At 37.1% G+C, this 27,555-nt stretch overlaps 1 protein-coding gene and 1 long non-coding RNA gene across 4 annotated transcripts in view; one reads left to right on the top strand and one right to left on the bottom strand.

The window, feature by feature from the left end:
- Positions 1-7,855: 7,855 nt before the first annotated feature.
- Positions 7,856-27,555, bottom strand: part of Mmp20 (matrix metallopeptidase 20) — a 41,753-nt gene continuing 22,053 nt past the window's right edge. Inside the window, exons 7-10 of the mRNA XM_003472776.4 lie at positions 23,790-23,926; positions 22,733-22,889; positions 9,829-9,932; positions 7,856-8,446 (exon numbers count right to left, since the gene is read on the bottom strand). Coding sequence (XP_003472824.1) covers positions 8,346-8,446; positions 9,829-9,932; positions 22,733-22,889; positions 23,790-23,926 — 499 coding nt within the window. The 3' untranslated portion in view covers positions 7,856-8,345. The remainder of the gene's footprint in view (positions 8,447-9,828; positions 9,933-22,732; positions 22,890-23,789; positions 23,927-27,555) is intronic.
- LOC106028271 (uncharacterized) overlaps positions 11,500-27,555 on the top strand; it is a 42,257-nt gene continuing 26,201 nt past the window's right edge. For 2 of the 3 annotated variants that reach the window (XR_010049765.1, XR_001201888.3), the window contains exon 1: positions 11,500-11,640. This is a non-coding gene — a long non-coding RNA (uncharacterized LOC106028271). Of the gene's footprint in view, positions 11,641-14,227; positions 14,267-27,555 lie in introns of all 3 variants that reach the window. The other variant, XR_010049764.1, reaches the window with a different exon arrangement.

The raw sequence follows: 27,555 nt of genomic DNA, 5'->3' as shown, positions 1-27,555 counted from the left end.
TAATATTATCAAAGGCTCTTTGAGGAGCAAAACATCGATGCCTTGTACTGATAGCATGTTGACTCTAGCAACTCCCTGAATTCTGGAGAAAACTTGGTATCTTTCTCAGACTGCAAAATCCAATTGTTTCTGGACCTTCCACAGGTTGTCTGGGAGATTTTTGAAGATACCTTATCTCAGGCATCTGGCCCGTGGTCATGATTTGCTGACCAGGAATCATGACCCTTGTGTACTTACGTTTTCTTCTCATATATCAGTTGGTATTCTCTGCACTCATAGCTATGACAGTTGGTTGGAAATCTTGCTTTCCCTTGATGATATCCTTGAAATTAGTACCTTCTATTTTGTTTTCTAGTATTCTTATTTTTTATACCTGTTCTGCCTACCTTGGAGAGGTAGAGCATTATGGATTTCTGCAAGATTAATTATTACATGAATACTTTCATGAATTAATAGGCCTCAAATATATTTAATAACCATAAGATGACATGTTAAATGTTGCATTAGTTTCTCATGTTTTTCTCTCTTTTCTTGGAAAGTTATCTCCACTTCTTACCTCTTTTTTTTTGTATCAGGGATTGAACTTGCTTGCCAGTCAGGCACTTATACTGCTGAGCTAAATCCCTGGCTCCACCTCTTACCTCGTATGTCTCCTATGGACAAAAGAAAACTTCCTCTTAATCTCTGAAGTTTCTATAATTAAGTTTATGAAATAAACCAACAATAGAGAGATTAACATGAGAAAAACCATTTTAACTGTATGTGTAGATTCCCATGAAATATGAGACTTTTGGGAGAGCCAGATGACAGAAGTTTTAATAACATCTGAGTTACAGGAATAAATAGGGGCTTGGAGCTTTTTGGGGAAGATGACTACAAGGTAAGGAAAGATCAGTAAAGGGAATGCAAGGCGAATAAAGGTTGTCTGTTTTATGCAGGCAAAGTACTTTCATTTAATAAAATTGTTTTGAAGTAGCCCTCAGAGGTGATAGACTGTGAGAGAGTCTCTCTGGATGTAGGATTTCCTCTCTGAGTTAATTTTTCTTGGTTGATGAGGTTTCTAGCAAGTGGGCTCATGACAGTTGAGTTCCTTTCTGGAGATTAATATTTAGGCATATAAAAGAACTTGTGAGAAGGCCCCTCCCTATACCTTGGAGGAATAAGAGGGACCAGAAACAGAGTGGTAGAAGGTAAGAAAGGCCAAAGCTCCATTCTTGGGATATCATCTTCTGATCCCCAACATCACTTGATGTACTTTTGGAGGACTCGTGGTAGGACATAAATATTAAGAGGCAGCCTGTCATTTGAGTGTTTTATTTAGCACTTGGAGTTTTGAAAAACTGCAACTCTCTAGGAACTTGGAATTTGAAGAACAAATTTTGATCATTATTCTGGGCTTATTTGTGTAAAATTAGGCCAAAAATGTTAACCTCCAAGGACCTTGTTCATACTGCTTGTTAGGTGACAGTAATGATTCCATCTCCAGAGCTATTCTGATAAATGAATTCTTGGCATAGAGGAGGGAAACAAAAAGTTTTTTTCATAAGGACCCTAGGAAATAGTACCTAATCTCTCAAATGTAAATATATCTTGAAGTTAAAAGTCTATTTGGATCTTATGTACGTGACAAGATTTTGTTATTTAAACTGGCTTGATATATTTGCTCCAAAATCCAGACTATAGTGGAGGAAAGAAAGTTTTGTGTCTTGTGATACAGCCAGTCCTTACACTGAGCCTTTTCTCATGCCAGAGACATGATTTCTCTCTAGGAGACCATGTCCTTAAGAAGTATTTGTACTGATGAATAAGGAGGAAAAAAGAACCTCAGGTTGTATGTTTGCTCAGTAAATGGGAAAGTAGATTATTAACTGCCACTCTACTTAAAGCAGGGAGAGGTAAACACTTGTGCTTTTGTCATGGAACTAAAACATTTGAATTGGAAACTTTGAATCTGGTGAGCAGTTTTAGAGATATGAGGTACTACTGGTTTAGTTGGAATCCTAGAGTGAACAATTTTCTTCTGAGAATGCCATTTATGGCATTTTGATTTTGAAAGTCAAGATCCAAGAAATTGGAAATGGAGGTAAAGGAAACTCAACCAATCTATGTAATAAAGTAATGGAAATTATCTATTTTTCCTGGTGTTTTTGAAGAAGGAATCAAGGTCTTTGAATTTGGAGAAGTGGGAAAAGAACACAGCCAAAAGAAAGAAGAAGCCACCACAACTGTGTAGACTAGGGCCTAAAACGGAAAACAGTCAGGAAAGGAAATTGTGATGAGACTGGCCAGGGAAGGATACACGGAGGAGGTATCATAGTCGTTTTTATGTTGTTTCCTTTTCTGGACTCGAATCTCCTTCTCAAACTTGCAGTAAATCCACTGCTACCATTGACATTATAAATCACAGGGTTGAGTATTGAAGATGAGCTATGTCCAAACTAAAGGAGATTCCAGGGCCAGGAAGGGTGACAAAGTATAGATAAGTGTGGCAATGCTCAGGAAAGGAGTTTGGAGAGAAGGTAAGGACCATGTGGAGAGCAGGCATCCTCCTACCATTCTTGAAGGATTTGGGTGTGTGAGATTATAGAGGGAAAGGGATAATTTGGGACCTGGTGCAGAATAGAGCTCTCATTTTTGTATTTGGATGCTAAAGAACGGCTTTGACCTCAAAGGTGAAAATTTGGAGACAGTTGAACTAAAATGTAATGCTCTAAGCTATCTCAGAGCAGTGTCCATCCAAAGGGCAAGACAAGGTCCTATCCTGCATCTTAAAGAAGCAGATTGAGCCTCCTAGGGTGTTCCTGTCCCACGGGAGTCAAGAGTTCAACGAGAGGAAAACGGATGATCTATTAGTACAAAGAACCACCCTACTTGTGGGTTGTGTGTGGGAAGGTTCAGGCCATCCTGCCCAGGGTTTACCTTAAGGCTGCAAGGTGACTTCAAAGAGACTTTGAGCATTTTAAGAGCAATTTCCATCAGAGTCGTGACCAGTGATAGGTAAGCGCCTGTGGAATGAGGAAGAGAGGAAAAAAGTCTCACTAAAGAACAATAAACAGAATGAAAAAAGCAAAGAGAGGAGTTCCAGACGAAACAGGTCAGTAATTGTTCCTTGGGAAAGGTACAGTGTGTGTAAAAATCACTCCTTCCTTGAGGATGCTGCGGTTCATGCTATTCAGAGAGCTCTAGAGAACCAGAAGCCTCACAGCTAAAGATGTCAGTTCTGAACATAGGAGGCTGCAAATGCTGAGGGCAACGTGAGCTGGGTCACAGAGCTCTGGGCTTCACTTGGGTGTTCCTCATCTCATGGCCATGCCCAAACCGTCCATCCTTCCTCCCGGTCACCAGAGCCTTGCCATGCTGATGCCATCTGGAAGCCTCCTGGCTCTCTTCTCAGTCCTCAGTGTCGCTCTGTGCAGACTTGACTGTTGATTTACACACAGGATGAAATGCTGCTCTTCAGTGTTCACGAGAGATATTTATCGTATGTGTTTTCTCTGAGGTTATTGCACTGAAGCTGTCTGTCCTCCCTCTGCCTCATCTTAAATCTATGACTGGGATAATGCACTTAACTCTAACATGGAGAAGACAGTAATTTCTACCTCATTGAATGGTATGGATTAAATGTATGTGTAACAGTGTAACAGCATGTGCAGAGCATTAAACAGTGCCTGGCTCATAATAAATCCTCAAAAAAGAGATCATATAATAAAAGCCAATGAAACAACACTTTGTTGCAGAGTACATACGTTAAGCCATTATAATCATTTTGAAAATGGCTTAGTGGTATAAAGCTAAACATTTGCATGGATTATGACAACAATTAGGTGTATATGTCATTCAATGTATAGACAGTAATTATTTATCATTGCACAACAAATTCAGGTACTGAAAATATGTGTAAAATTTAGCAAAGTGACATACTGGGTATGTTACTGGGTAGGGGAATGTGACTTTTGACATCCTCTGCTCTATAGAGGTTGTAATTACATTTATTAATCCTATCTCAGAAGCTGAAGATATTTGCCACTGCAATACAGTCCTAAGATTTTCCAAGAATAAACAAATTGTTAACTATTTATATCATTATGCTTTCTCCTCGTTGTGAATAATTGGATATCGATTTATGTCATATTTAGGATTGATCCCAGGAACTCATGCATGCAAAGCAAGTGCTCTACCATTGACCTACATGCCTAGATTTTTGAAAAAATTTAAATTTTGAGTCAAGTTATTGCTAAATTGCCCAGGCTGGCCTCAAACTTTCAATCCACCTGCCTTGCCTCCTGAGAAGCTAAGATTACAATGTGTGTTACCTTTTCTGGTTTGAGATAGATTTAATGTAGCATTTTTCAACTATTTTACTTCAAATTTCTCAATGATTTTTTTCCTTTTCTTTTCTGTTTTGGTATCTCTTCCAATTCTTGTCAGGATAGCTACATTGTACTACAAAATTACCCCCACACCTATTAAATGATATATTGGATTAGAGGGACATATGTCACACTAACATGGAGAAGAAACGAGTTTTATTTTGAGCCTGAAAGTCATTCACCAACATACCACTATAACTTATCATGCAAGCATCTCCTTCCTGCTCCTATTTTGATTCCAAGAGTCTAGGTATTAAGAATGGTATTTTGAGTATAACAAAATGATGGGCAGGCCACTTGGGGATGTGATGATACTGAAGACAGATTTAGCAGATGGAAGCCAATCAGAGGCTATTGTGCTTTCCTCCTCAGGCCTATTGGGGAGAAATGCGGAAAGCCTTTATGCCCTGAGCTGTTCTGTGCTCCATTATGGGAACTGAACACTGTAATAGGTTGACAGCATTATGCATTTTCTCTCAAATAGTGCTTTGCTAATTTAAATTATAAATATTCATAAAAAACTTTAATATCATTGTCTAATAGATGACTAGAACAAATAAAAAGATAGTATCTGGTTGGTACATAAATGTATTATGAAGATGTGATTATTTAAACATAGTACACACAGAATTACCATCTGCTTTGTGATATGGAAGTCTAAATTGTTCCCAAATAAACATTTGAAAAGAAATAGTCTCAGTAGGTAAATTTAGCTCTGCCATTCAGACTGGCTAAGTGGAAGGGGGCTTGGTTCCAACCACAGAAAACTGTGGATTCTGTAGAAAAGCACACAATCAGGGCAAATTCATTCAGTCATTGGTAGCATTTTTGGTGCTCTAATAGGGCTGTGCTCACAGTCATCATGGATGGTAATGGGACAACACAGAAAGTGAACTCTGTTCTTGTTACTCTTGACTCTCAAAGGAGTTGATAAACTACTTTTCTTCAAAACTGGTATTTAAAAGCCATTTTTGTACTCTAAAGCCTAATGAAGAATAAAATTATTCCTTGGTCTATGTAGGCTATTAGTTCCAGGATCTATGAATGCAAAAATTCCTTACATAAAATGTAGTCTCTGTGTGTAACCCTGCACATCCTCCTGTAGATTTAAAATCATCTCTAGTTACTTATAAAATCTAATGCAATGAAAATGTCATATAAACAGCTATTTGGTATTGCTTAGAAAAAATTTGTACATGTTCTTTACAGATGTAATTATTTTTAAAAGTATTTTTTATCCCTGCTTAGTTAAATCTGTTGATGAGGAACTTGCAAATATGGAAGGCCAGCTGTGTCTATTATAAAATATTGTACCCAAAGTTCTTGCATCACATAGAAGAAGTGCTCTGACTTATGACATATAATCATTATTTCTTGACCTTTAGAGAGACTGTATGTTCCCAAAAGCTACACTAATATATCTGGAAGCCAGGTATTCTTTAATTCAAGAAATACAATTTTTAAGAACTATTTTGGAGAGATGGATACACACACAACTTGATTTGGAATTTGAATAAGAAAAAATTTAGATCACTTATTATTAATTTATATCTGGTTATAGTTCAACCAGCTTTTAGCTATCTCAAGGGATTTATAAAATTCTGCAAACAAAACTAATTCTAATTATTTTAAAGACAACTATAGAGTACCAGGAACTACTAGGAGCATTGCATATTTTAAGTCAGACATATAGGCTTCTAAATATCCTCAGGAAGTAAGAATCACCTAATTCCAATTTTACAAAAGAGGAAACGAAGATACAGAGAGATTAGAGACCTTGAGCAATATCGTATAGCTAAAAATAGATTTAGGGCTTGATTCCAGCCAGACTGTCTTCTGAGAATGTGTTGTACTGCTTTTCGCAACATCTGTCCATGCAGCAAAGTGTCTTCAGTGTGCAGCTCCTGCTGGAGTGCTGGACACAAGGGGGACATGTGGCTGGTTGCTCAGTACCAGCTGACTTACAGCTGATGCTTCATTACCATCTTGTCTTTGTCACAGCTGCCAGGATGTAGGAACTTCATGGATTATCACACCACGTGGGTATTCTTGTTTATTTTTAAAATGTAACAATTTTATTTTGATATAATTCACATAACATACAACGCACTCATTTAAAGTGTACAATTCAGTGGCTTTTAATTAATTCGTGGAGTTGTATAACCACCACCATCATCAGTTTTGGAAACATTTTCATCATCCTCCCCAAAAGTCCTGTACCCATTAGCAATTGCTTCCTGTTATCTCCTTCCAACAACTCCTGATAAGCACTAGTCTGTTTTCTATCTCTATAGATTTTCCTGTTATCAAATTTCACATAAATAGAATCATACAAATATGTGATGTGTTGTACCTGGCTTCTTTTACTTAGCATGACGTTTTCAAGATTTGTCTATTATATGAAGGCATATACTAGGACTTTCTTCTTATTGTTGAACAATATTCTGTTGTCTGATATTACTACATTTTATTTATCCATTATCCTGTGATAGAATGTTTCCACCTTTGACTATTATGAATAATGCTGCTATAAATGTTTCAAGTTCTTGCCTGGGCATGTTTGAAGGTATATATTTAGGACTGGAATTTCTGTGTGTCTTTAACCTTCCTGAAGAATGGCCAGACTGTTTTCCTTTTTGCTTATTGACAGTAAGAAGTACTCAGCTGTTTTTGCAAAAGTGCTTTTTCTTTCCCATAGAGGCACCTTGACATTGCAAATCAAGGATAACAGATGCTGCCTTCAACAAATATTCAACATCTGTTTGGCTGTAAATAACTACTTCTGGTAACAGAAACCAAATGGAAAGTTTAGGGTACCTCAAGTAACTTCCTGATTCCTTCTTAAGTCTTTTTAGTGACTATACAAAAAATTATAATAAATAGTGGTGACAATGATAGCTACTTTTGTTAAAAACTGTCAATATTCTAGGCAGTTTATAAAGAACATGACATACATTTCATCACTCAATTCTAGAGCCTGTAGAATGTTTTAGAATCTTTATATTATTAAGGGTAAGATTTAAAAAGTTATAAGAAATGCAGCTCTAATTTCTTCTGTACTGAAAGAAGGAACGAAAGAAACAGATTATCTTAAAAAATTAAAATTAAAAAATGAACTCCCCTATATAGAAAACTATTCAGAAGAAGTTCAGATGGTTAAAAATAGCTCCTCTGAGGGTATTATTAGGAAATAGGAGTGATAATTGTTTATATTTCTTTTGGGTCTATGTTCCCATATATCTTACAGTATACATTTCCTACAGGTACACAGACTTTGTTGCCAAATAAAGTATTACAGAGGCTGGTAAATATTAACAAAAGAGAGAAATGTAGAGCTATTCTAATATAATATTTTTATTGGCTTTCGTTAAAATGTTTTCCTGTTGCAAAGTAGCTATCTGTTGTTGGGTGTGAAAACTCATTTGAATGTTTGTCTGCCATGACCTAAGACAGAAACAACTGAATAGACACAGAATCAAGTAAAATAAGAAACAAAACTCAGCATTTTTATTTGTGATATGATTAAAGTATTAATGGGTATATTTATCATAATTAATGATGGTCAAAAAGTCAATGCCTACAAAGTTTAGTTATAATTTGCATGGTACTGGTATTTCTTAATAAAATAATTATATGTCAGGGAATGCACAAATATGCTTCTACCTGGAAATCAACTGATCAATTTGCTTTAGAGTATATTAGGTAAGAAAAAAAAATGAGTGTTTAACTGTGACTACATTAGGTTGATTTGTGTTTTGTGTACAGTTGGCTTAATTTCTCATTAGGATTAAAATTCTGAATGTGCAACTATGAAAAATTTAGAAATACTATCATTTTCAGTGAACTCTAACTTGCACAGAGAACTGAAGGCCACGGGAAGAATCCCTCTTCTACATGGCCGCTTTAGTCCTTAAAATCCAGTTATCAGCTGCTTGTAGTCATCTTCATTTCTTGGAAAAGATGGGATCTTTCTATTTAGCAACCAATCCAGGAACTAGATTTCACCACACTAACCACGTCTTCCTTTTCAATGTCATACTTGTATGTTTTTGGTCCTGAAAAGAAGTAAATGTACCCTAAAAGAGACAAAGTTGGAAATGTGGTTACTAAAAATGACTTGTAGATAATGTAACTGGAGGATTTATAATTACAAGTTTTTTGAGGCGGCACCAGTGTGGAATTGGATTGTCAGGAGGAGTTAGCGTGCCTTCCACATGGCTTATCTATGCCCTAGAACTCAACACTCCTGACTGCAGTCATTTCTTTCTCTCTCATTTCAGCCAAACTAAGGTCTTTACTTTGGGATCACCCAACAGGCCATCTTCAAGTGTGCGCTGAGTTCTTCTTAGGCTATTCTCTTTAAAGAAGTCACCTCTCCTGTTCTTTCCCCACTGAAATCTCTAGCCAGTACTCAAAACCAGATATCTCACCATGAAATCTTCAACTACTGCTGTCAAGTTTGATCTTTTCTTTCTCAGACTACCTCTTGCAATTGTCATGAAATTTCCTGTAAAATTGCATGATCAATTTGCTGAATTATACATTGTCTCGTTTTCCACTAATTTCACCTGCTTTGGGTGGCTGCACTTTCCCAGAGATGTTCACCATTCCATGACAGCAGAGACCATGTCTGGATCTGTCTGTGCGTCTCTGAGTCCGGTTCAGCTTTGTGCTATACTCTCAGGGAGAGTGTGTTGACTGACTCATTCTAAAGATTCAATTAAATTTATTCAACTCAGCTCAGTTTTACTTTCCTAGCTGCATGTTAAGTTTTAGAATTGGAAATAGAAAGGGAAAAGGCACTGGGAAGATTGAGATGATGTCTACCTGATTTTGTTTTCCTCTGCCATCTTAATACTGTTTTTAAGATGAAGAAGCTTATTTTTATTTTGACCTGTGTGGGCTTTATGACCTAGCTGACTAATAGAAGAAAGTCAATTTTTTTTTTGATACTAGGGATTGAACCCAGGACCTTAACACTGGCCTCAACCCCAGACGGTTTTTGGATTTTTTTGGAGACAGAGTGTTGCAAAGTTGACCAAGCTGAGCTTGGGTTTGGCAGTCCTCCTGCATCAGCCACCAGAATGCTAGGTTTACAGGCATGTACCACCACACCCACGTTACATTTAAAAAACTTTCTGTGGGGCTGGGGATTTAGCTCAGCGGCATAAGCGCCTGCCTTGCAAGGAGGCAGTCGTGAGTTCGATTCCTGGTACCGATAAAAAGGAAAAAGACAAAAAACAAAAAACAAAAACAAAAAAAACTTTCTGCTGGTAAAGAGAGAAACACAGTGAGAGATCTTTCAAATTCCTCTTTCTGATAAATGAGTTAGTTTGTTAAACTTGTAGAAGGATCCAGGACCAAACATAAGAAATAAGAATTTCCCATTTGGAAATATAGTTTCTATAGATTTCTTGTTAAAATTTCCTCAAAGAAAATTTTCAGTGGGAACACTCACCATTTAATTCTACAGCAGCATCTATTTGGCCATTAACTCCTGAAAATTCTTCTTCAGTGCTCTTTGGGTAGTCTTTTTCCATTTTCCTTTTTCGTTCATCATAGCTGGAAGATGTATTATTTTGTAAATAAATAGTAATAAGTGTGCTAGATGAGTGTGCTAGTCAGATATGTTTATCCAGGTCTGATGTATGACTTATTATAGGTGTCTGTCTGTGTATCTGTCTGTCTCTCTGTCCACACACACATACACAACATGTATATATGAATTTCTTAGCTAACTAAACAAAGCCTTTTATAGGGTCTTTTCATTCATGGGGAGGTTCCACATATCCATGGAGAAAGAGTTAAACAAGTAATGTATACTGAATGAATAAATGAATGGGAGAATAAGCAGTAAATAAGAATGGGACAATCTGTAATAACTGATTGTATGACTTTTAAGTCAGTGTAATTAAATTCTATTACTTTTGTTTTATGAAAAAGTACATGACTGACCAAATGGTAAATTAGCTTTCTTTTTCTGAGTCAGCCATCACCATTGAATAATACTATCAACACATCTTTTTTGTGATCTAATTATATCTTGTGATGAGGATTTGACTTGCATGAATCTATATGACTGCATGAACTCATCAATAAACTGTGATGATTCTTAACTCTTAGTGAAGACTTCATTTAATGCATAAGAAAATCTCTTCCTCATTTGTACAGAGTTCCACATGGGGACACTCCCAGGTACACACTTCTTTCTCCCCCAAAGGTCAGATAAATTTTTCCTGGGTTACTGGGTAGTTTCCTATGGCAGCAGGTCACACCCACCATCTCCTGGAAGATTTCTCATATAGCTACGATTACACAGGCAAAAGGACACAGATTTCATAATATTCAGTAAGAGTTGAACTTTGAGAATGAAATATTGCGGTTGACATTGACTATGCTCTTTGGTTTTGTTTTTTGAGTTGCTTTTCAGAGTTTTAGAGGTAGGAATGAAAACTTCCCCAACATTTCAATATTTGTTACTATAACATATTAATATTTTCATTTCAAACATTTATGCAGACACTAAGGAACCAGGGCCTACATATCTGAAACAAGATTACCTGCTCTTCAACTTACCAAAAAAGAACAATGTTCAAACCAACAAAAACTACTACCTGTCTTCATGATCATTTCACAAAGAAGAAAGACTGTACCATCAAAAAGGCAGAAAGGACATAAACTCAGAATAAAAGACAGTTCTTGCCAACAATCTGGCTCGGTGCTCACATAGAATGTTTATATTTTGGTTGTTCTTATTTTGCCACGACCTGGTGAAAATTTTGTGATGTCCTAGCCTTTGTTTGTGGACAAATATTTGGGGATTTCTGTATGAGTAACAAAAATAACACATCTTTCTCAGATGGCTGTGTCTAAGTTTCTTACTGTTACTGGTTGGCTCTGTGAGCAGGAGAAAATGATCTGAACTTTGAACCCTGGTTTCCTCATCAGGCAAATAGCGGCTATGAGGGCAGTTTGTGGACACACATGCCACATGCCTGGCTCATATGACACTCAGGACAGTCCCAACCAGAGAACTCTGTGGTTTATTTTGTCCCCAAGAGCTATTAACTGTGACTTGATATTATGAGGTTGAGTGAACTTTGATATTTCATCTGGGATGTAAGTCAACAATGGGTTTAGTCTTTAACTTTCTTTCTTTTGTATTTCTTTTTTTCTCTTTTAATCTTTAAACACACTGTATTGAATAACAGTTTGCAGTGTGAGACAAACTTGAGAGGAAGTAGAAAAGGGAAACCAACCAGAAGACCAGGTAAGGAAAGACATTTACTGGTGTTGAGGACTTTGAAGGATGATAAAAGAAATTACGTGACAGATGAGACTCACGGGCATTTGTACTTGACAATAAATAAATGGTGAAGAGAATTGAAGAGTAAATATATGTAGTAGATGGAAAGAATCTGCACATTTAGAGTCAAAGGACATGAAATTTAGCATCAGCTGGACCACTTCTTAGCTATATGAGCCTGATCTAATTAGTGTCCTCTCTGAAACACATATTTTCTTTTAGCTATTAAACACAGTTAACAGTGTTTATTTCTCAAGATTGTGGAGAAAGCAGATGGGTGAGTGAGATAATACAAGGAAATACTTAGCAAGATTTCTAGTGCATGGTAAGCTATCAATAAATATTAGCTGAATTTGAATATTAAAGAAAAATATTTTTATTAATAATCTACTATGCATTAGGCAGCTGCTAAAATCATTGCCTGTATTTTCTTGTCACTGAGCTCTTGTTTGTAAAGTCTATCAAGCTAAAAATAATGATTTGCAGCTCTATTTGTTTTCTTTATGAGCATGTTTCATCATTTAATGTTGATTAAAGGGTATAGATAGTAAAGTAAATCATTGCTTACCTAAACCAGCTAAACTTTACTAATAATATCTGATGCAAATTTTTCAAATGTATTATCTCACTTTCCATATTTGCAAACTAAGGTTTTGGGGACAATTTTGGTACACTGTATTTTTGTTTAAAATACATACTTATAAGTTACATTTTTTAGACATTTCCAGTGTTTTCACTGTGATGATTTCTAGCATATGTCAATGGCCTGAGTCCATTCTGCTTCCTTTGAAGGACTAAATGGAGAGTTGAGGTTTCCAAAGGATACTTAAAGAGAACGTCAGAAAAGATGGGCAAAAAGCACTTATTGATAAAGCCTCTAAAGTGTGTTCAGAAAGTTTCTTCAAGGTGGCCCTTCTGGTCTGAATCAGGTGGCACAATTAAAAAAAAAGAAAAAAACAAAAGAGAATCATCAGTTCTAGCCAGGAATCAATGGCTGTCAGGGAGGAAGGGGCCTCTGCGATCCACGGTGGACAAGGCTGGGCTCAGGGTGATCAGACGTGAAAGGAAAGCAGTACAGTGAGGGGCTGCCGCGTGCTACTTCAAGCTAATGGGGAAACAAGCTCCCTCCAAGAGGCGCTGCAAGGAGATTTTGGAACGAAGGATTTGGAACAACATGGAAAAAGTGTCTATGCTGTAACACTGCATGAAAAAGGTCAGAGTACAAAATTGTATTCTTAAATACTCAAAGATGAGGAAAACCCTGGGAAAAAGAAAAATAAAGAAAATAATACATTGCTACCAAAAGATCTTGCAAGCATTGACAATTAGGTAAATATCTCTCCCTTGCATATTTTCAGTGTTTCCCATGACAAACTTCACACGTGGCCTTGGACCCCTTCTCCCTAGGCAGTGTCACACCCCCGGAGGTCAGGTCTACCCAACACATGGTGAATTTTAAATTCATCTTTCCAGTCTGAGCTCGTTTTGAGCTCTAGACCTCTATGTCCAGACATTTCCGCTTTTTTTTTTTTTTTTTTTTTTTTTGAGACGGAGTCTCACTATGCAGTTCCTGGCCTTGAGTTCACTTCATAGCCCAGGCTGGTCTCAAACTTGCAACGATCCTCCCACCTCAGCCTCCCAAAGTGCTGGGATTACAGGCATGAGCCACCACGCAAGGCTCAACATTTCCACTCTTGAGTCTCACCAGCACGTCAAACTCCCCAAAAGAGAACTCCTTGTTATTTCTCTAATTCTGCTGTACTTCTTAAGTTTGATTATTTTGGTAAATGTCAAAATCTAAATCCAAGATATAACTCCTGGAACTGGGGCTGTAGTTCAGAGGAGATGTTGAGATGTTGCTTAACATGTGTGAGGCCTGAAATGTGTTTCCAGCATCACAAAACAAAACAAAACAAGGCAAAACAAAACGAAACAGAATGTAAAAAAAAAAAATGACTCCCAATTAGTCTCCAAAGTCTAGGTTTCTTCTTGTGTGAAAACCACTCCAATCTATTGCATACTTTCTAACTCACCATCTCTGGTAGGCTTTTTGCAATATATATTTTTTTCTTTTTTAACAATTCAGTTAACAAACAAACAAACAAACCTGCACTCGCAGAATCATGTTGCTATCAGCACAGTCCACTTTAGAACACTGTCATCTCTCCCCAGAGAAATCCTCCACCTTTCGGTTATCCGTCTTGACTTGCCCTTCTCACCGCCCACCCCTCTGCTCTCCACGCAGCCCTCAGCAGTCACTAATTTACTTCCCGTCTTTGGTGCCTTTCCCATTCTGGACATTTCATGTAATGGATCGTAATTATTCTCATGGCTTACTTCTTTCCCTTGGCATAGTCTCCCACATTTGTCAACACCAGCATGCTCCAGCATTTTATTTTAATGGCCACTGTACGACCTTGTTGTATTTTATGTATTAATTCGACACCGTATGGTGATTGAGTTTTTCCACATCACTGGGCTATTATGAATAATGCTGTTATAAATATTTGTGTATGGTTTTCATGTGTGCATATGTTTTTATTTCTCTTAGGTGTATATACCAGTGAATGGGCTCCTACAATTGCAAATGGTAATTCTGTGTTTAACTTTTTGGGTAATAAGAGACTTTCCCAATATCGTTGCACTAATTTACAGACCCATGAGCAATTGTCTGGGGTTCTGAATTTTCCACACACTTACTGTTACAGCTTCCTAAGACATATGAAGCAGTGTCTAGTTGTGGTTTTGGCTTGCATTTACCCAATGACTGTTGATGGTGATCATTTTTCCATGTGTATGTTGGCCTTTTGTATATATTCTTTGGAGAAATGTCTTTTTGGTCCTTTGCCCATATTTTACCTTTGTTTTGTATTGCTATTAATGGAATTACAAGTCCTTTACATAGTCTAGATACAAACCATTTTTCAGATATATGTGACTTATAAATATTTTCTCCTACTCCTAACAATGCTGCCTTACTTTCTTGGCCAATGACCTTAGAAGAAGTACATTTTTAATTTTTATGAAGTCCAATTTGTCTAGTTTTTCTTTTTGGCTTGTGCTTCTTTGGTCATAACTAAGTACCCAGCACTCAATCCAAGGTCATGGAATTTACTTCTGTATTTTTCCTCTAAGAATTTTATAGCTTTAGCGCTTGCAGTTAAGATGTTTACTCAATTTTGAGTTAATTTTCAGATATGATGTGAGATAAGAATCCAGCTCCACGCTTTTCTTGTGGCTCATCATTTCTTACAGTAAAATTTGAAGAAACTGTTACCCCCCCCCCCGAATGGCTTTAGCACCTCTCTAAAAACTAATTGACCATAGCCACAGATTTATCTTTGAATTTTAAATGTTTTTCTACTTAAGTGTATGTGAATCCTTCTGCCAGTACCATACTGTTTTCATTACTGTTTCTTTGTAGCAGTTTGAAATCAGGAAGTATAAGTTCTCAGAATTTGCGCTTCTTTTTTGATATATTTCGACTGCTTAAATTTCCCTGTGAATTTTAAGAGAAGTTTGTCAAATTGTACAAAAAACCCAGTGGTATTTTGATTAATTTGGGAAGTATTGCTACCTTAAAAATATTAAGATTTCTGATTCATGAATTTGAACTATCTTGCCATTTAGGTCTCAATATCGCTTGACAATATTTTGTAATTTTCAGGATAATATGTTTTCCACTTCTTTTGTTAAATATATTTTAAGACTTTTAGTCTTTTTGGTGCCATTATAAGTTAATAACTTTCTTAATTTTTTTCTCAGATTACTCAGTGAAATATATACATACAAAATTTATCTTTGCATACTAAGATGTTGCAACCTTGCTGAACTTATTTATTCTAATAAAATTTTGAGTATTCCTTATGACTTTCTATTAAAAGATTATGTAATCTTTTAATAAGCAAGTAAAAATATTTTGCTGGCTTTCTTATCTGGGTGATATTTATTTTCTTATTCTTGCTTTACTGCCCTGATTAGAACCTCCAGTAAATGTGGAACATGACTGGTAAGAGTGGGAATTTTGTTTTGCTCCTGATCTTAGTGGCTAAGGCAACCAGTTACACTGAGTATAAGATCAGCTGTGGATTTTCCATACATGCTATTTATCAGATTGAATGTTTCTTTCGATTGCTAGATTAGTTGTTTTCTTTTTAATTCATAAAATGGTTTTAGAATTTCCCAAATAATTTCTCTGTGTCATTTGAGATGCTTATGTGGTTTTATTTCTTATTCTATTGAAATGGTGTTTACATTATTTGTTTTTTGGATGTTAAAGCAATCTTCTATTTCTGGCAAAATTTTCACATGGTCTTTGTGTATTTTTTTTATACTTTGCTAAATTTTGTTTGCCAATAATTTTGGAATATTTTGGTATCCATTGTCAAGAATAGATACTGGTTTGAAGGTTTATTTTATAATTATATCTTTGTCTGATTTTGACCTCAGGGTATTGAACGCTTGCCTCAAACACTGAAGTAGGCAGAGATCTCATCTATATTTTTAAAAACTTTGTGAAATTGTGGCTTTCAATTCTTCTTTAAATATATTAGTCGAAATCACCAATGAAGTCATTGGAATCTGAGATTTTTCTCTATGGATCATTTCTGATTGCTAATTCTATGTTCATTATAGGTCTATGCAGATTATTTCCTTTTTAGTTTCACTAGCTTGTATCTTTCTAGGAATTTGTTCACTTTATTAAATTTATCTAATTTATTGGTATACAATTATTCATAGTGCTTGTTTATAATCTTTTATTTCTGTAAGACCAGTGGTACTGTTCCTTCTTTTATTTCTGATTTTAGTAATTTGAGTTTTCTCTTTTTTCATTTGATCAATAGAGTAACAAGCTTGTCAGTGCTTTTGATCTTCTCAAAGAACCAACTTCTGGTTTCACTGATATTCTCAAATTGCTGATTTATTCTCTATTCCATTTGTTTGCACTGTAATCTTTATTACTTCTTTCTGTTTGTTTTAGGTTTAACTTACTGTTAATTTTCCAGTGTATTAAAGTAGAAGTCATTGGTCTGAAATTTTTATTCTTTCTTTGCAGAGGCATTTACAGCTCTAAGTTTCTCTCTGAGACTTGTTTTCACTATATCCCATAAATTCCAATATATCGAATTTTAATGTCTTTTATTTCTTATTTTTTTTCTAGTATCTGTTGTGAGTTTTTTCTTTTGGTAGTTTAATATTGTGTTTTTCCAGTCTTATAAATATTTATGCATTTTTCAGTTTTCCTTCTGGTATTGATTTCTAGCTTTATGTCACTGTGATTAGTGAAGATACTCTGTATGACTTCAATTGTCTTAAATTTATTAAAACTTGTGTTGTGGCCTAGCATGTCTTCTATTCTGGAGAATATTCCACGGGCATTTGAGAAAATTGTGCACTCTTTTTTTTGGCTGGAGTAATCTCTGGATATGTTTGTTTGGAGCACTTTTTCCTTCTTGTTGACCTATTTGTTCTACTCATTATTAAAAGCGGAGTGTTGAAGTCTCCAGCTGTTCCAGTCCATTGTGAGTATTTCTCTTCATTTCCATTGCTTTTCTTCATTAATTTTGGGGGCTCTGTTGTTAGATTCATAAAATGTTTCAAATTGTTTTCATGGTAGATTTATACTTTTGTCATTATAAAATGTCTCTCTTTATCCTTGGTAACATTTTTAATTTTAAAGTTTATTTTTTTTTCTGATGCAACCATTGAATGTAGTCACTTAACATTTTTTTACAGTTGCTATTTGTGTGACATATTTTCCATCTCATTTTTAATCTTTTTGTATCTTTGAATCTCCTTAATCAGCACATAGTTGATCTTATTTTTATTTTATTTTTTTGGTACTAGGAATTAAACTGAGGATCTTGTACTTGCCGGGCAGGTGCTAATGCCACTGAGCTATATCCCTGACTGATCTTATTTTTAAACATTCAGTCTGATAACTGATGCTGTTTGCTTGGCGTAATTCATTTACCCTTGATGTTACTGGTAAAGTTGGTTTATATCTTCTATATTGCTTCATGCTTTCCGTGTGTCTACCTTCTGTTCCCTCTATTCCTTCTTTCTTTTGTATTAGTAAAAATTTCTAACAATTTTCATGTATTCTGAAGTTCAAAGAAGAAAAGCTTGCAGGTATATATTTGTGGCTTTTGTTGTGTTATCCTTCTTGTTTAGCATGTCTGACTCTCTCCTTTTGTTTGTGAATTTGAATCACCATCTGGTGCTATTTCCTTGTACAGTTTTGCTCTTAACCCCCTTTCAGCTGTTGGCAAGCATACCATATTTCTACACAGTAACCCCAACAATACAGTCATAACACGAATTGTTTTATGTAATTGATTTTTAAATCTGCTAAGAAGAAATATGAATTCATACTATGTTGTGATTATATAATTGCCTTGGTTAGTACTCTCTGTTTTTTGTGTGGGTAGGTTTGAATTATTTTCTGGGGTCATTTGGTTTTTGCCTAAATAACTTCCTTTGATACTTCTGGTAAGGCAAAGGCAAGCAACAAAATTTCTGTTTGTTTATCTGAAAATGTTTTTATTTCTCTTTCTTTTTAAAAGGTAGTTTGGCTAGATACAGCATTGTTGATTGAAAACTTTTTCTTTCAGCTTTTCGCTGCCTTCTTTTCTGACTGATTTACCTGATTTCTGGTCATGTCATCTCTAATCCCATCATACTGCTGCCACAGTAATATTTTATAGCACACAGTTGGGTTGAGTTAGTCTCACATTCAGGGTTCTTAAACATGTTCCTCTTTTCTGCATATGCGGACGCTTCCTAGAAAGCCACTGATCTTTGTAATTTATGCTCTGCTTTCCTTGGGCCACATCTCTAATTTAGTCTGCTTTAGTCATACCAAAGGCTTGAGGTTTTCCCCATGATCACAGGCTATTTTGTGCCTCAGTGCTTTTGCTTCAGCTGCTCTTTCTTGGAAGCCGCCCACCCCCTGCCTGGGAAACTCCTACACAACTCTCAGAATTCGTTCCTGATGACTTTGCTAGAGTTGGATGTTTCCTCTTTGTTTTGGCCACCTGATCCAGGTGCAGTCTTCTATGAGAGCACTTTGGCTCTAGGATTTCAGTTATTTGTTTATCCTCATCATTGCTAACACTGATATGAATTGCATCAATATGAATTGAGTGTTATCATGTGGCAGGCACTTTATACTGTTCTCAAATTCAGTTTTTTTTTTCAAATTCAATTCTTTAAGACTATGAAGTAGGTCATTTTCCTATCTCCATTTTGAAGATGAGAAAATTGATAAGTGATGGTGATTCAGGATGCCAGAGGATTGCTGTGCACTTAAGATTAATGCTAGGGCTCTCTTGTTCTCACCCAGTTCTCTCTCTCTCTCTCTCTCTCTCTCTCTCTCTCTCTCTCTCTCTGTCTCCCTTCTTGCCTTTTTTCTTTTTATTTCCTGTCCTCTCTTTTCCTCTCCTCTCCTCTCCTCTTCCCTCCCCTACCTTCTCTTTCCTGCTTTATCCTCTCCTTGCCTTTTCCTTTCTTTTTCTCTTCCTCATTCATCTCTCCCCTCTCTCGCTGTCTCTCTCCTCTTTCTCAGTTTACAGTGTAGGGGATCCGCTCTAGGGCCTTTTCCAGACTAGGAATACTCGCAGCTGCTGGTCTTTCTCTTAACTAGCAAATCCTGTGCCTTCTCTTGAGGGTCTCTACAGAGTCTGACACATAATTATGCCAAATAAATGTAAATTGAATGTGGTAATTGGGTAATAAATATTTAAAAACTTAAAATCTTAAAGATAAGACTTTGAGTTCTATTTTGTCATTCCTACTTTTGTTACTTATTATTTATTCTTCTATGGTGACTAAGTATAAAATGTTTAAATAAACAGTTCTTTCCAGTATTCTTAGAGCATCTAAGAGGGAGAGAATATAGAAGATGTGTCTTACTTCGTAATAGCGATGCTCCAGTCTATCTGAGTAGCCAGAGGTTCAGGAATTGCAATGTAATTGAAAAGGGGTGAGACCTGAAGATTTACAAATTACTTTAAGTAAAACAGAAGTCACTGGCTTTCCATCTCAAAGAATGATGGTAGTAACGGCATCCCTGTTCCCCTTGGTATAGTCACACTTTGCTATTGGTAGATGAGAGAGAATGTTTAAAGGGAGAAAGTAACTACAGATGGTGGAAGCAATGTGGGGAACAAAAACTGACTGAAGCATTAGAGCTTTGTGGACACCGAAAAGAATCAGAGGGAATGTACAAATGCGGGAGTGGCCCTGCTTGGCAGAGTTTAACTGATATGTCGCTTGGTGTTGTACAGTACCATGGCGTCATCAAGCTCCAGCCTCCTTCTGAGGTTCACTGTGTGGTTCTCTGTGTACTTTTTGACATGTGATGTAGGTTCTAGCTCTCAGAACCCAAACCTACTGGCCCTAAGCCAAACTCTCAGTCCTGTACAGAAGAAGTTCTTTAATCATTTTCTCGTGATTGCATTCACTGACACTGTTGAGTCTAAGTCCTGTAAATCGTAGGAGCTCATAGAGCATTTTCCTGATAATAAACATATTTTTATTTTATGCCACAGAATGAATTAGCATCAAGATTTAAAGGAGAACCAGAGATGTGGCTAAGAAAACTATGACCTACCACACTATCAGTGGAGGTTAAATTAGAAAAATTCTGATTCTGTGCCTTGAAGCTTGCGGCCTTCTGTGTTTTTCAGGATAGCAATGTACTTTTTTTTTTTTTGGTCTTTTTCCTTTTTATTGGTACCGGGGATCAAACTCAGGACTGCCTGCTTGCAAGGCAGGCGCTTATGCCGCTGAGCTAAACCCCCAGCTCCCAAGCAATGTATTTATATAAAACTTCACCTGTCTCCTCTGCCTTCCCTTCCAGCTTCCTTCTCCTTTCTGCGTAGAACAGAGATGTACAGCCTGAAGCTTCCGTTCCCTTATACCATGAAGCAACCATGAGAGAGGAAACCATGGGGGAAGAACAAGGGGGCAAAATGATAGAAGAAATTTGGGCCCCACTGACCTCGGACCCACATACTGGCCATAAGTCTGCTGAACTTCAGACATTTTCCATATATGAAAAACAAATCCTTATGTGTTTTAGCCACATTTACCCTTGGGTCTCTATTACCAGCAGCAGACGAAACTAACACCAGATTTCACATAACAACTAGTTGTCATACATGTGAGGTCTTGTAAAGTGTGAGGGGTTACAGTATCAGTGCGGTGATGTGATAGCCTTTCTGAGCATTTGAGCTGTAGGCCAGGTTGTCTGTGCATTCAGCAGCAAAGGTACTGAAGTCTGTAAGTAGAAGATTCCTATTTCTGAAAGGATTTTCTATACTTTGCCAAAAGCAGTAATTTCAATTCAATGTCAGGATCTTTCCTTATTCAAAAGGAAATCCTCTTTGACTAACTCTTTGGATTGCTGCTAGTAGAAATATTGAGCTTTAAGCAATCATTTGCAGAATATCCCAGCTTTTACAGCAATTACTTGTTAATTACTATATCAGCTTCTACTATGACTGAATATTTACTCAGTTTGAGAGGCTGTTATGAACCAGACACTGTGCTGGGTGTCTGCATGCACTTGTGTTACTTAACACACTGGGAATTCCGGTGGAAAAGCCTGTGGTGCTTTCCTTTCCTAACAAGTAATAGGAGCGCCTTAACATTTGGGTTAATGTCCTAGACCAGCTTTTTAATGACTCCTCTTTATCTAGATTGCTGAAAATGCTTTCTTAATAGACATTCACAGGGACCTACTTGGATAAGCACAGTATTATTTCCTCTGGGAGTAACAGACATCATTAAAATCAGAGACACTCTCCATCCCCAACCTCTAATTTACAGAGAATTTTAAATTTCTACTTTAATCATCTCTACTCTCTCGCCTTAGCTGTGAAGCCTCCACCCAACCTGGATGGAAGTGCATGCTTTACAGAGTGTACTCAAGAGTGCAGATTAGTCCAAAAACCAGGAGAAGAGAGCTCATGAGAGTGGATAATCCCTCCAATGGAATTAAAGCTGTAATGCTCTTTGAGGAATTACCTGAATTATCCTCTTGTAAATGCCTTCACACTCCCACATACACACTTATACACACTTGCATACCTCCATCTCATTCCCTGAAAATCTATAATGGAATCCTAATATCTATATCTCAGTTCCCCTAATGGGAATCTCAATACCTACGTCCTACACACAAGCACTGTGATTATAGCCTTTTACACTCAGCAGTTCTTAATGACTCAGTTGATGAATTTGTGTACTATGGTTTGCATAGGAAGGCTTTGGAGAAAAATCACGGGCTTAGTGGTTTAAATGTTGGACTGGAAGTGACAACTCATGACAGGGCAAGATACTATGATCAGTGCTTCCAGGGCTTAGTGGGTTGGGAAGTATCAGTAAAGTTTACATTTGCTTGAAATTCTTTTTTACAAAAATAAAATTGTCCTTCTTATGCAACACATCTGTGCTTCAATTATATAGCTTTAAGTTAGCTGGGTGACAGACCACACCTTAGTTAGATCTGCTTATAGTAAGCCCCTGAGAGACAGGCACAAGTATTTGATGTGGTCGCCTCTGTATAAGGAGAATCTTAATGTTCTGTGCTAAATAAAAGGATTTTTATCAAATAAGCCTTTTCTTTTCATCAGAACACTCTTTCAAAAAGCCCCACATTCAGGCCCACGTCCATTTTTTTTTTTCCACAAAGCACAGAAAATCATGGCATGTACTTTATGCTTATGTAATGGTGGAATCAGTTTCCCACCAGGCATCCTTATGGATGTTTAGGGATGCTACGTTCACTGTTATGGGTCACTGCAGTACACTTACGTAGTTCCCTGAAAGACCAGGATGTCTGATGTCTTGGAGATCAAACAATGGGTTTCCTTAATGAATGTTTCACTTATCATTTGGATGGTTTTGCATTTTGAGGATCAGACAATGGCCATCTTGAAGACGGCTATTAGACTCAGTGGGCCTATTGTAAGCTTACCTTGCACTCATTTTTGCAAAAGACTTTTTCCCTTTCCATGAATACATATTGATAACAAGGATAAAATCCTACCTGTAGTATTCATCTCCCACAAAGAAAAGGGTTTTTCGCGGCTCCTTGAGATACACAGCAGCATCTATTCTTTGCACGTGCCTTGGGAATCCAAAGTCATAAATCGTCCGAGGGGGACCTTGGATTTGGAATCCTCGTGTTACCCAGTAGTGGGGGCCTGAAAACAGAAATTAAAGTTTTCATAATCTCTTTATCACTTAGTGATATACTTTAGTCATGAAAATTTCTATGCAGGATCCTAAATGGGACTAGTTGATGGGGATATTTCCCAGCTAAATCCGATAGGAGATGTTTGTTTTTATTCAATTCAGCAACAGACTTCAAACTGCAAGGTAGGAAAAATCCCTAGTTGTCAAATAATTTTACTTTCATATATCTATGTGAGAGAAGGGGCAAGTGGCATGCAGATGTTAAGACTCTCACTTAAATTGGTACAGGATTTCTACTCTTAAATCCCAGCATCAAGGAAATATAAACAGGACTGGGATGTAGCTCTGTGGAGAGCACTGGCTTACCATATCCAAGACACTGGGGTCAGCTTCTAGAAGCACAAAAAAGAAAAAAATGTATATACAATCAAAAACAGATAGTTATCACACGTCGGATAACTTCTCTTGGCTATCTGTAGTTGCAGCGCATCTTCAAGGTGGGTATTACTATAACCACTTTGCAGAGGAACAAATCAAGGTCATAGCAGTTAAAGAGAGAAAGCCAGAGATTGGGGTCATCTGGACGTCCACCTCCTGAAGCCACAGATGCCTTCCTCTCCTGCTGCCTCTGGCCATGGCACTGCAGCTGGGGTACTGTTCAATGTTAAAGGTTTTCAGTGTGCTGCACCATGTCGCTCTGAGAGGAGGGGCGGGGAGCAGGCTTCAGGCTTCCTGACCGTGGTCACTTAGAATGCTGCCTCCCTGAACTCAGAGGCTGGGTTAGGACAAATGGATGGTCACTGCCATTCCCGCCACGGTCACAACAGGGTAGGGTGGCATTTCATATCCAACCTGTTCCAAATAGGTGGAACCTGTGCTTTCTCTTTCTTTGAGAGATCGTAGATTACCTTTGAAGAAGTAAGCAGTGCCCCTCTCAGCCACTTCATAAGCTGCATCCACGTTGGACATGAGTTGAGGGAAAGAGCTGGTAATAGTCCTTGGCCGAATCTCTGACAGCAAGTGAACCTGCCGTCGCCAGAAAATCCTGGTGGGCGTTTGGAGAGAAATCAGGATCAAGGTTTGATTAGATCTTAAAGTGTGGACTGCAAGAACATTTCAGAGGTCAATGTTAACTGGCCCCTGTTCTCTAGCTGTATTTTAAAAAATAACACATATTTTTACCTTATAAACAATTTCTTCTCCCTTTATACATTTTCTCAGCTCTCTGAGATCTCTTTTTCTTCACTTATTTAAGGATGTTCAAAACATCAAGGATATCACAAGGAAATAGCATTAATGACTTACACATTAAAACTCTATGTCCCTGTTCCAAATATCAAATTTCTATTTCCTGGTCTTTGAAAGATAAAAATCTCAAGGAAATAAATAAAATAAGATGAACATGACAAATACTGTGTAAGTGAATTGAAAGTTTGTGTTTGGGAGGTGCTAATTATTTCCTGTACAAACAGGAAAAACATTAATAATCATAAATTCTAGTGTTGTGTCTGTGATTATCTGTTGGTAGTATCTGTAGCTTTGAACTTGGTGGCCAACTAACAGGAAACCATATATATCAACTTCAGATTTAGCAATATATTCATATACTTATCCAATATTATTTCTATAAAATTGTGGCAATGTACACATGAAGGTGCTGGGCTGAAAATCCCAATGGAAATATTGTCATTTTGCATTTTTGAGATGAAAACTTTTTATAAAATGTGTAGGAGGAGGGAGGGGAGAGAGAAAGAAAGGGATTTTTAAAAAAGCAGGATCTATCATGTACATGTACTTATTCCCCAAGATGACTGTAAATCACATGTCCTGTAAACATATTCTGATAAAAAATTAAGAAACAAAGCATGTATAGCTTGACTATTTAGAAACCCAGGATTACTGGACAAAATTATTTGAAAACAGATAAGCTGTCATGAAGGTTTGACATTTGGCATATAGTTAGTATAGGCACTCCCCAAATCTTATGTTGAATTTTTATGGCACCTGCCTCCTGAGGCTCTGGGGTAGGTATCAAGGACAAAACACTGAATAAAATTGAGGGCTTGCCTTCAGTATGTTTTTAATCTGAGAGAAGGGATTGATAAACAACCAGGTAATTTCGAGTCAGTGATCAATGGCATACAGTTAAGTTCAGGATGCTCTAAGGACATGCAGGAGGATACCTCATCACATTTTGGGGTTGAGTCAAGCATCTCAGAGGACATTTAAATTGATTATAAAACCCCAAAAAGAGACATCCATAGAAGAGAAAAACATTTTTCCATGTTTCCTTAGAGTTCTGATGCAGAAGAAAAAACTCATGGTGTTTCAGAAGATACAAGGTAGAGTTCTAGCTCTGCTGCTGCTCAGCATCTCCAAACCTGGTTTCAGCTCTAAATGAGAATGATCATCCCCTGGCCAGTGCCATAAGATGTTAGGAGGACGAAATGGGATAATGCATGTAGAGTGTATCATCAACTGTCAGTATCATATGGACAGATACTATCCATGTTATAAATTATCTGCCTGGTTTCTCATTAATTAAACCTCAACTATGGGCAATAAACAGGGTGGAGGGAGCCCATGTAGGGTGCACTGCCTTGCTCTAGACCCCAAATATCACAGCCTTATCTGGAACAAAGGTATCGCGTATGGAAAACTGAGACCCAGAAAGGCTGATGGGCTCAAAGATCACTTGGTTGTTAGGGGTAGGCAGAACCTGGATTAAACTCCAGCTGTCTTGATTTTGATCACATATCCTGTCTCAGATACTTGCCCATTCTCAGTCTTATGAATTCTGATTTTTTTCCTTGTTTCTAACTTGATCTTTTGTCCCAGGAGACTTGGACTTCTCTGAAGAAACTGTTTCTCTTTTTTCTTTCCCCCACCTCACGATGAGCGTGGCTTTGGGTTCCCGGCAACTACTTTTTAATTGGTAACCTGGTGAGGAATCCCAGGTCAAGTGTTTCCCAACTGATGCAGTTCAGTCACAGTGCTGCAATGCTGACTCTGTCCAAGGCACTGCTAAGGAGCAGAGTGTGCATTTCAAGGGTTTGTCATGGTCAGACTGAGGATGGGAAATGGGAAGAAAATGGACTCTGTCTGACTTGTCTCTGATGGGTGTAGCCAACTTCTCTTGGCTTTCTCCTTTGAATCTTAAAGCAGGGGTCAGGGGATTTTTCCTTACTTCTCATTTAAATACCAATAAGGGACTGAACTCTAGGGAAAATTAAATCCCTGCCTTTTATGGACACACTGATGTCCTGAATCAATCACTATAAATAGTGGCTAAGAGGACAAAAAAAACAAAATGCTTTTGAAAATTTTCATAGGTGGTAGAACCTTAAATTTCTGAAAAATAAATCTTGATTGAGGATACTGTGTGTATTATGATGGCTAAATTGAAATCATTCTAAGCCAAGTAAAATTTCATGCCCCGGAGGACATTTGGCAATGCCTCTTGATAATCTCGGTTGTCACAACTAAAGCTAAACAAGGCTATCAGAACCAGGGATACAATTAAATACTCTGCATGGACAAGGTGGCACAACCTGGCTCAAAATAGTAGTACAGTCAAAAATAAGAAATACTAATTTAAGCACTGATACGACATATTGTATGCATAAGATGAAAATAAATATTATGTGTCACTTATGGAAATTATCACAAATTCTGAAAGGAACTTGTAATCATGAAAATTTCCATGAGTTAATGAAGAAAAATTACATCTGGTAGAAAATAAAACAAAAAGAAAATATTCTCAGGGAATTTACAACATTAGGGCTAAGGTATAGTGTGTTTATATTTTTACTGTATTTTGTTATACTAAAATGAATTAAAATTGAACAAAAATGCCCACACAGTGATCTAATACATCTAAAATGGATTTAAAGTATAATTTTAAAAAACTGAGTTATTTTGTAAAAGAACAGCTACAGTACATATATATTGGAACTAAGTAAAAAAATAAACAGACCATGTCAATAGTCTGTAATCTGATCTTTGATAAGGAAGGCAAAACAATGAAGCTTACTGATACTGTAGACCAGATGATTAGATATTTAGCTGCACTATTGATCTCTGTGTACCCAGGAACTAACACATACCTGGCACATAATCACTGTTCAATAAATATTTGTTGGAAGTAAACAGGTGCCAGGAGGTTGGCAGGAAATACTGTATCTTGATCCATATTGTTGAATATTTTCTTTTCTTTTTGAACCCAGTTCCTTCAGCATTCCAAGCACATGTTTTACTGCTGAACTAAACCTTTGTTCTTTTGTGTTATACCCACGCAACTCCACTTTCCAACTACCTAAGCTGGCTTCCGGGTCTTCCCTTTCCAGGGGACGCCTTCCGTCCTATTCCCGGTACTAACAAGGCAATGCAGTCCCAGCTGAATGAGTACCTCACTCTCTCCCTTTTTCAGCTGCACTCCCTTTGACCTGTGATTCTGTTTCCTGGCATTTTCCTGTTATTTGGTTTTCAGGAGAAAAGTATGTTTCTTTTTTCTATCCTTTTGATGCTCTCAGCTTAATTGCTGCTTAATGCCTGAAGATGCTTAGAAACTTTTTACACTAGATAAGTGAGTCATTTGACCTCAAATGGTCAAATATACTCAATTTCTGTCAAATAAGATAATAATACCTTGCATAAGTACTACAAATGATCACT

The sequence above is a fragment of the Cavia porcellus genome, unplaced genomic scaffold, assembly GCF_034190915.1.
Source record: "Cavia porcellus strain 051 isolate PalLab524CR breed Dunkin Hartley unplaced genomic scaffold, mCavPor4.1 scaffold_9, whole genome shotgun sequence".
NCBI classification, from domain to species: Eukaryota; Metazoa; Chordata; class Mammalia; order Rodentia; family Caviidae; genus Cavia; species Cavia porcellus.
This window is presented reverse-complemented; position numbering and strand designations above follow the sequence as displayed.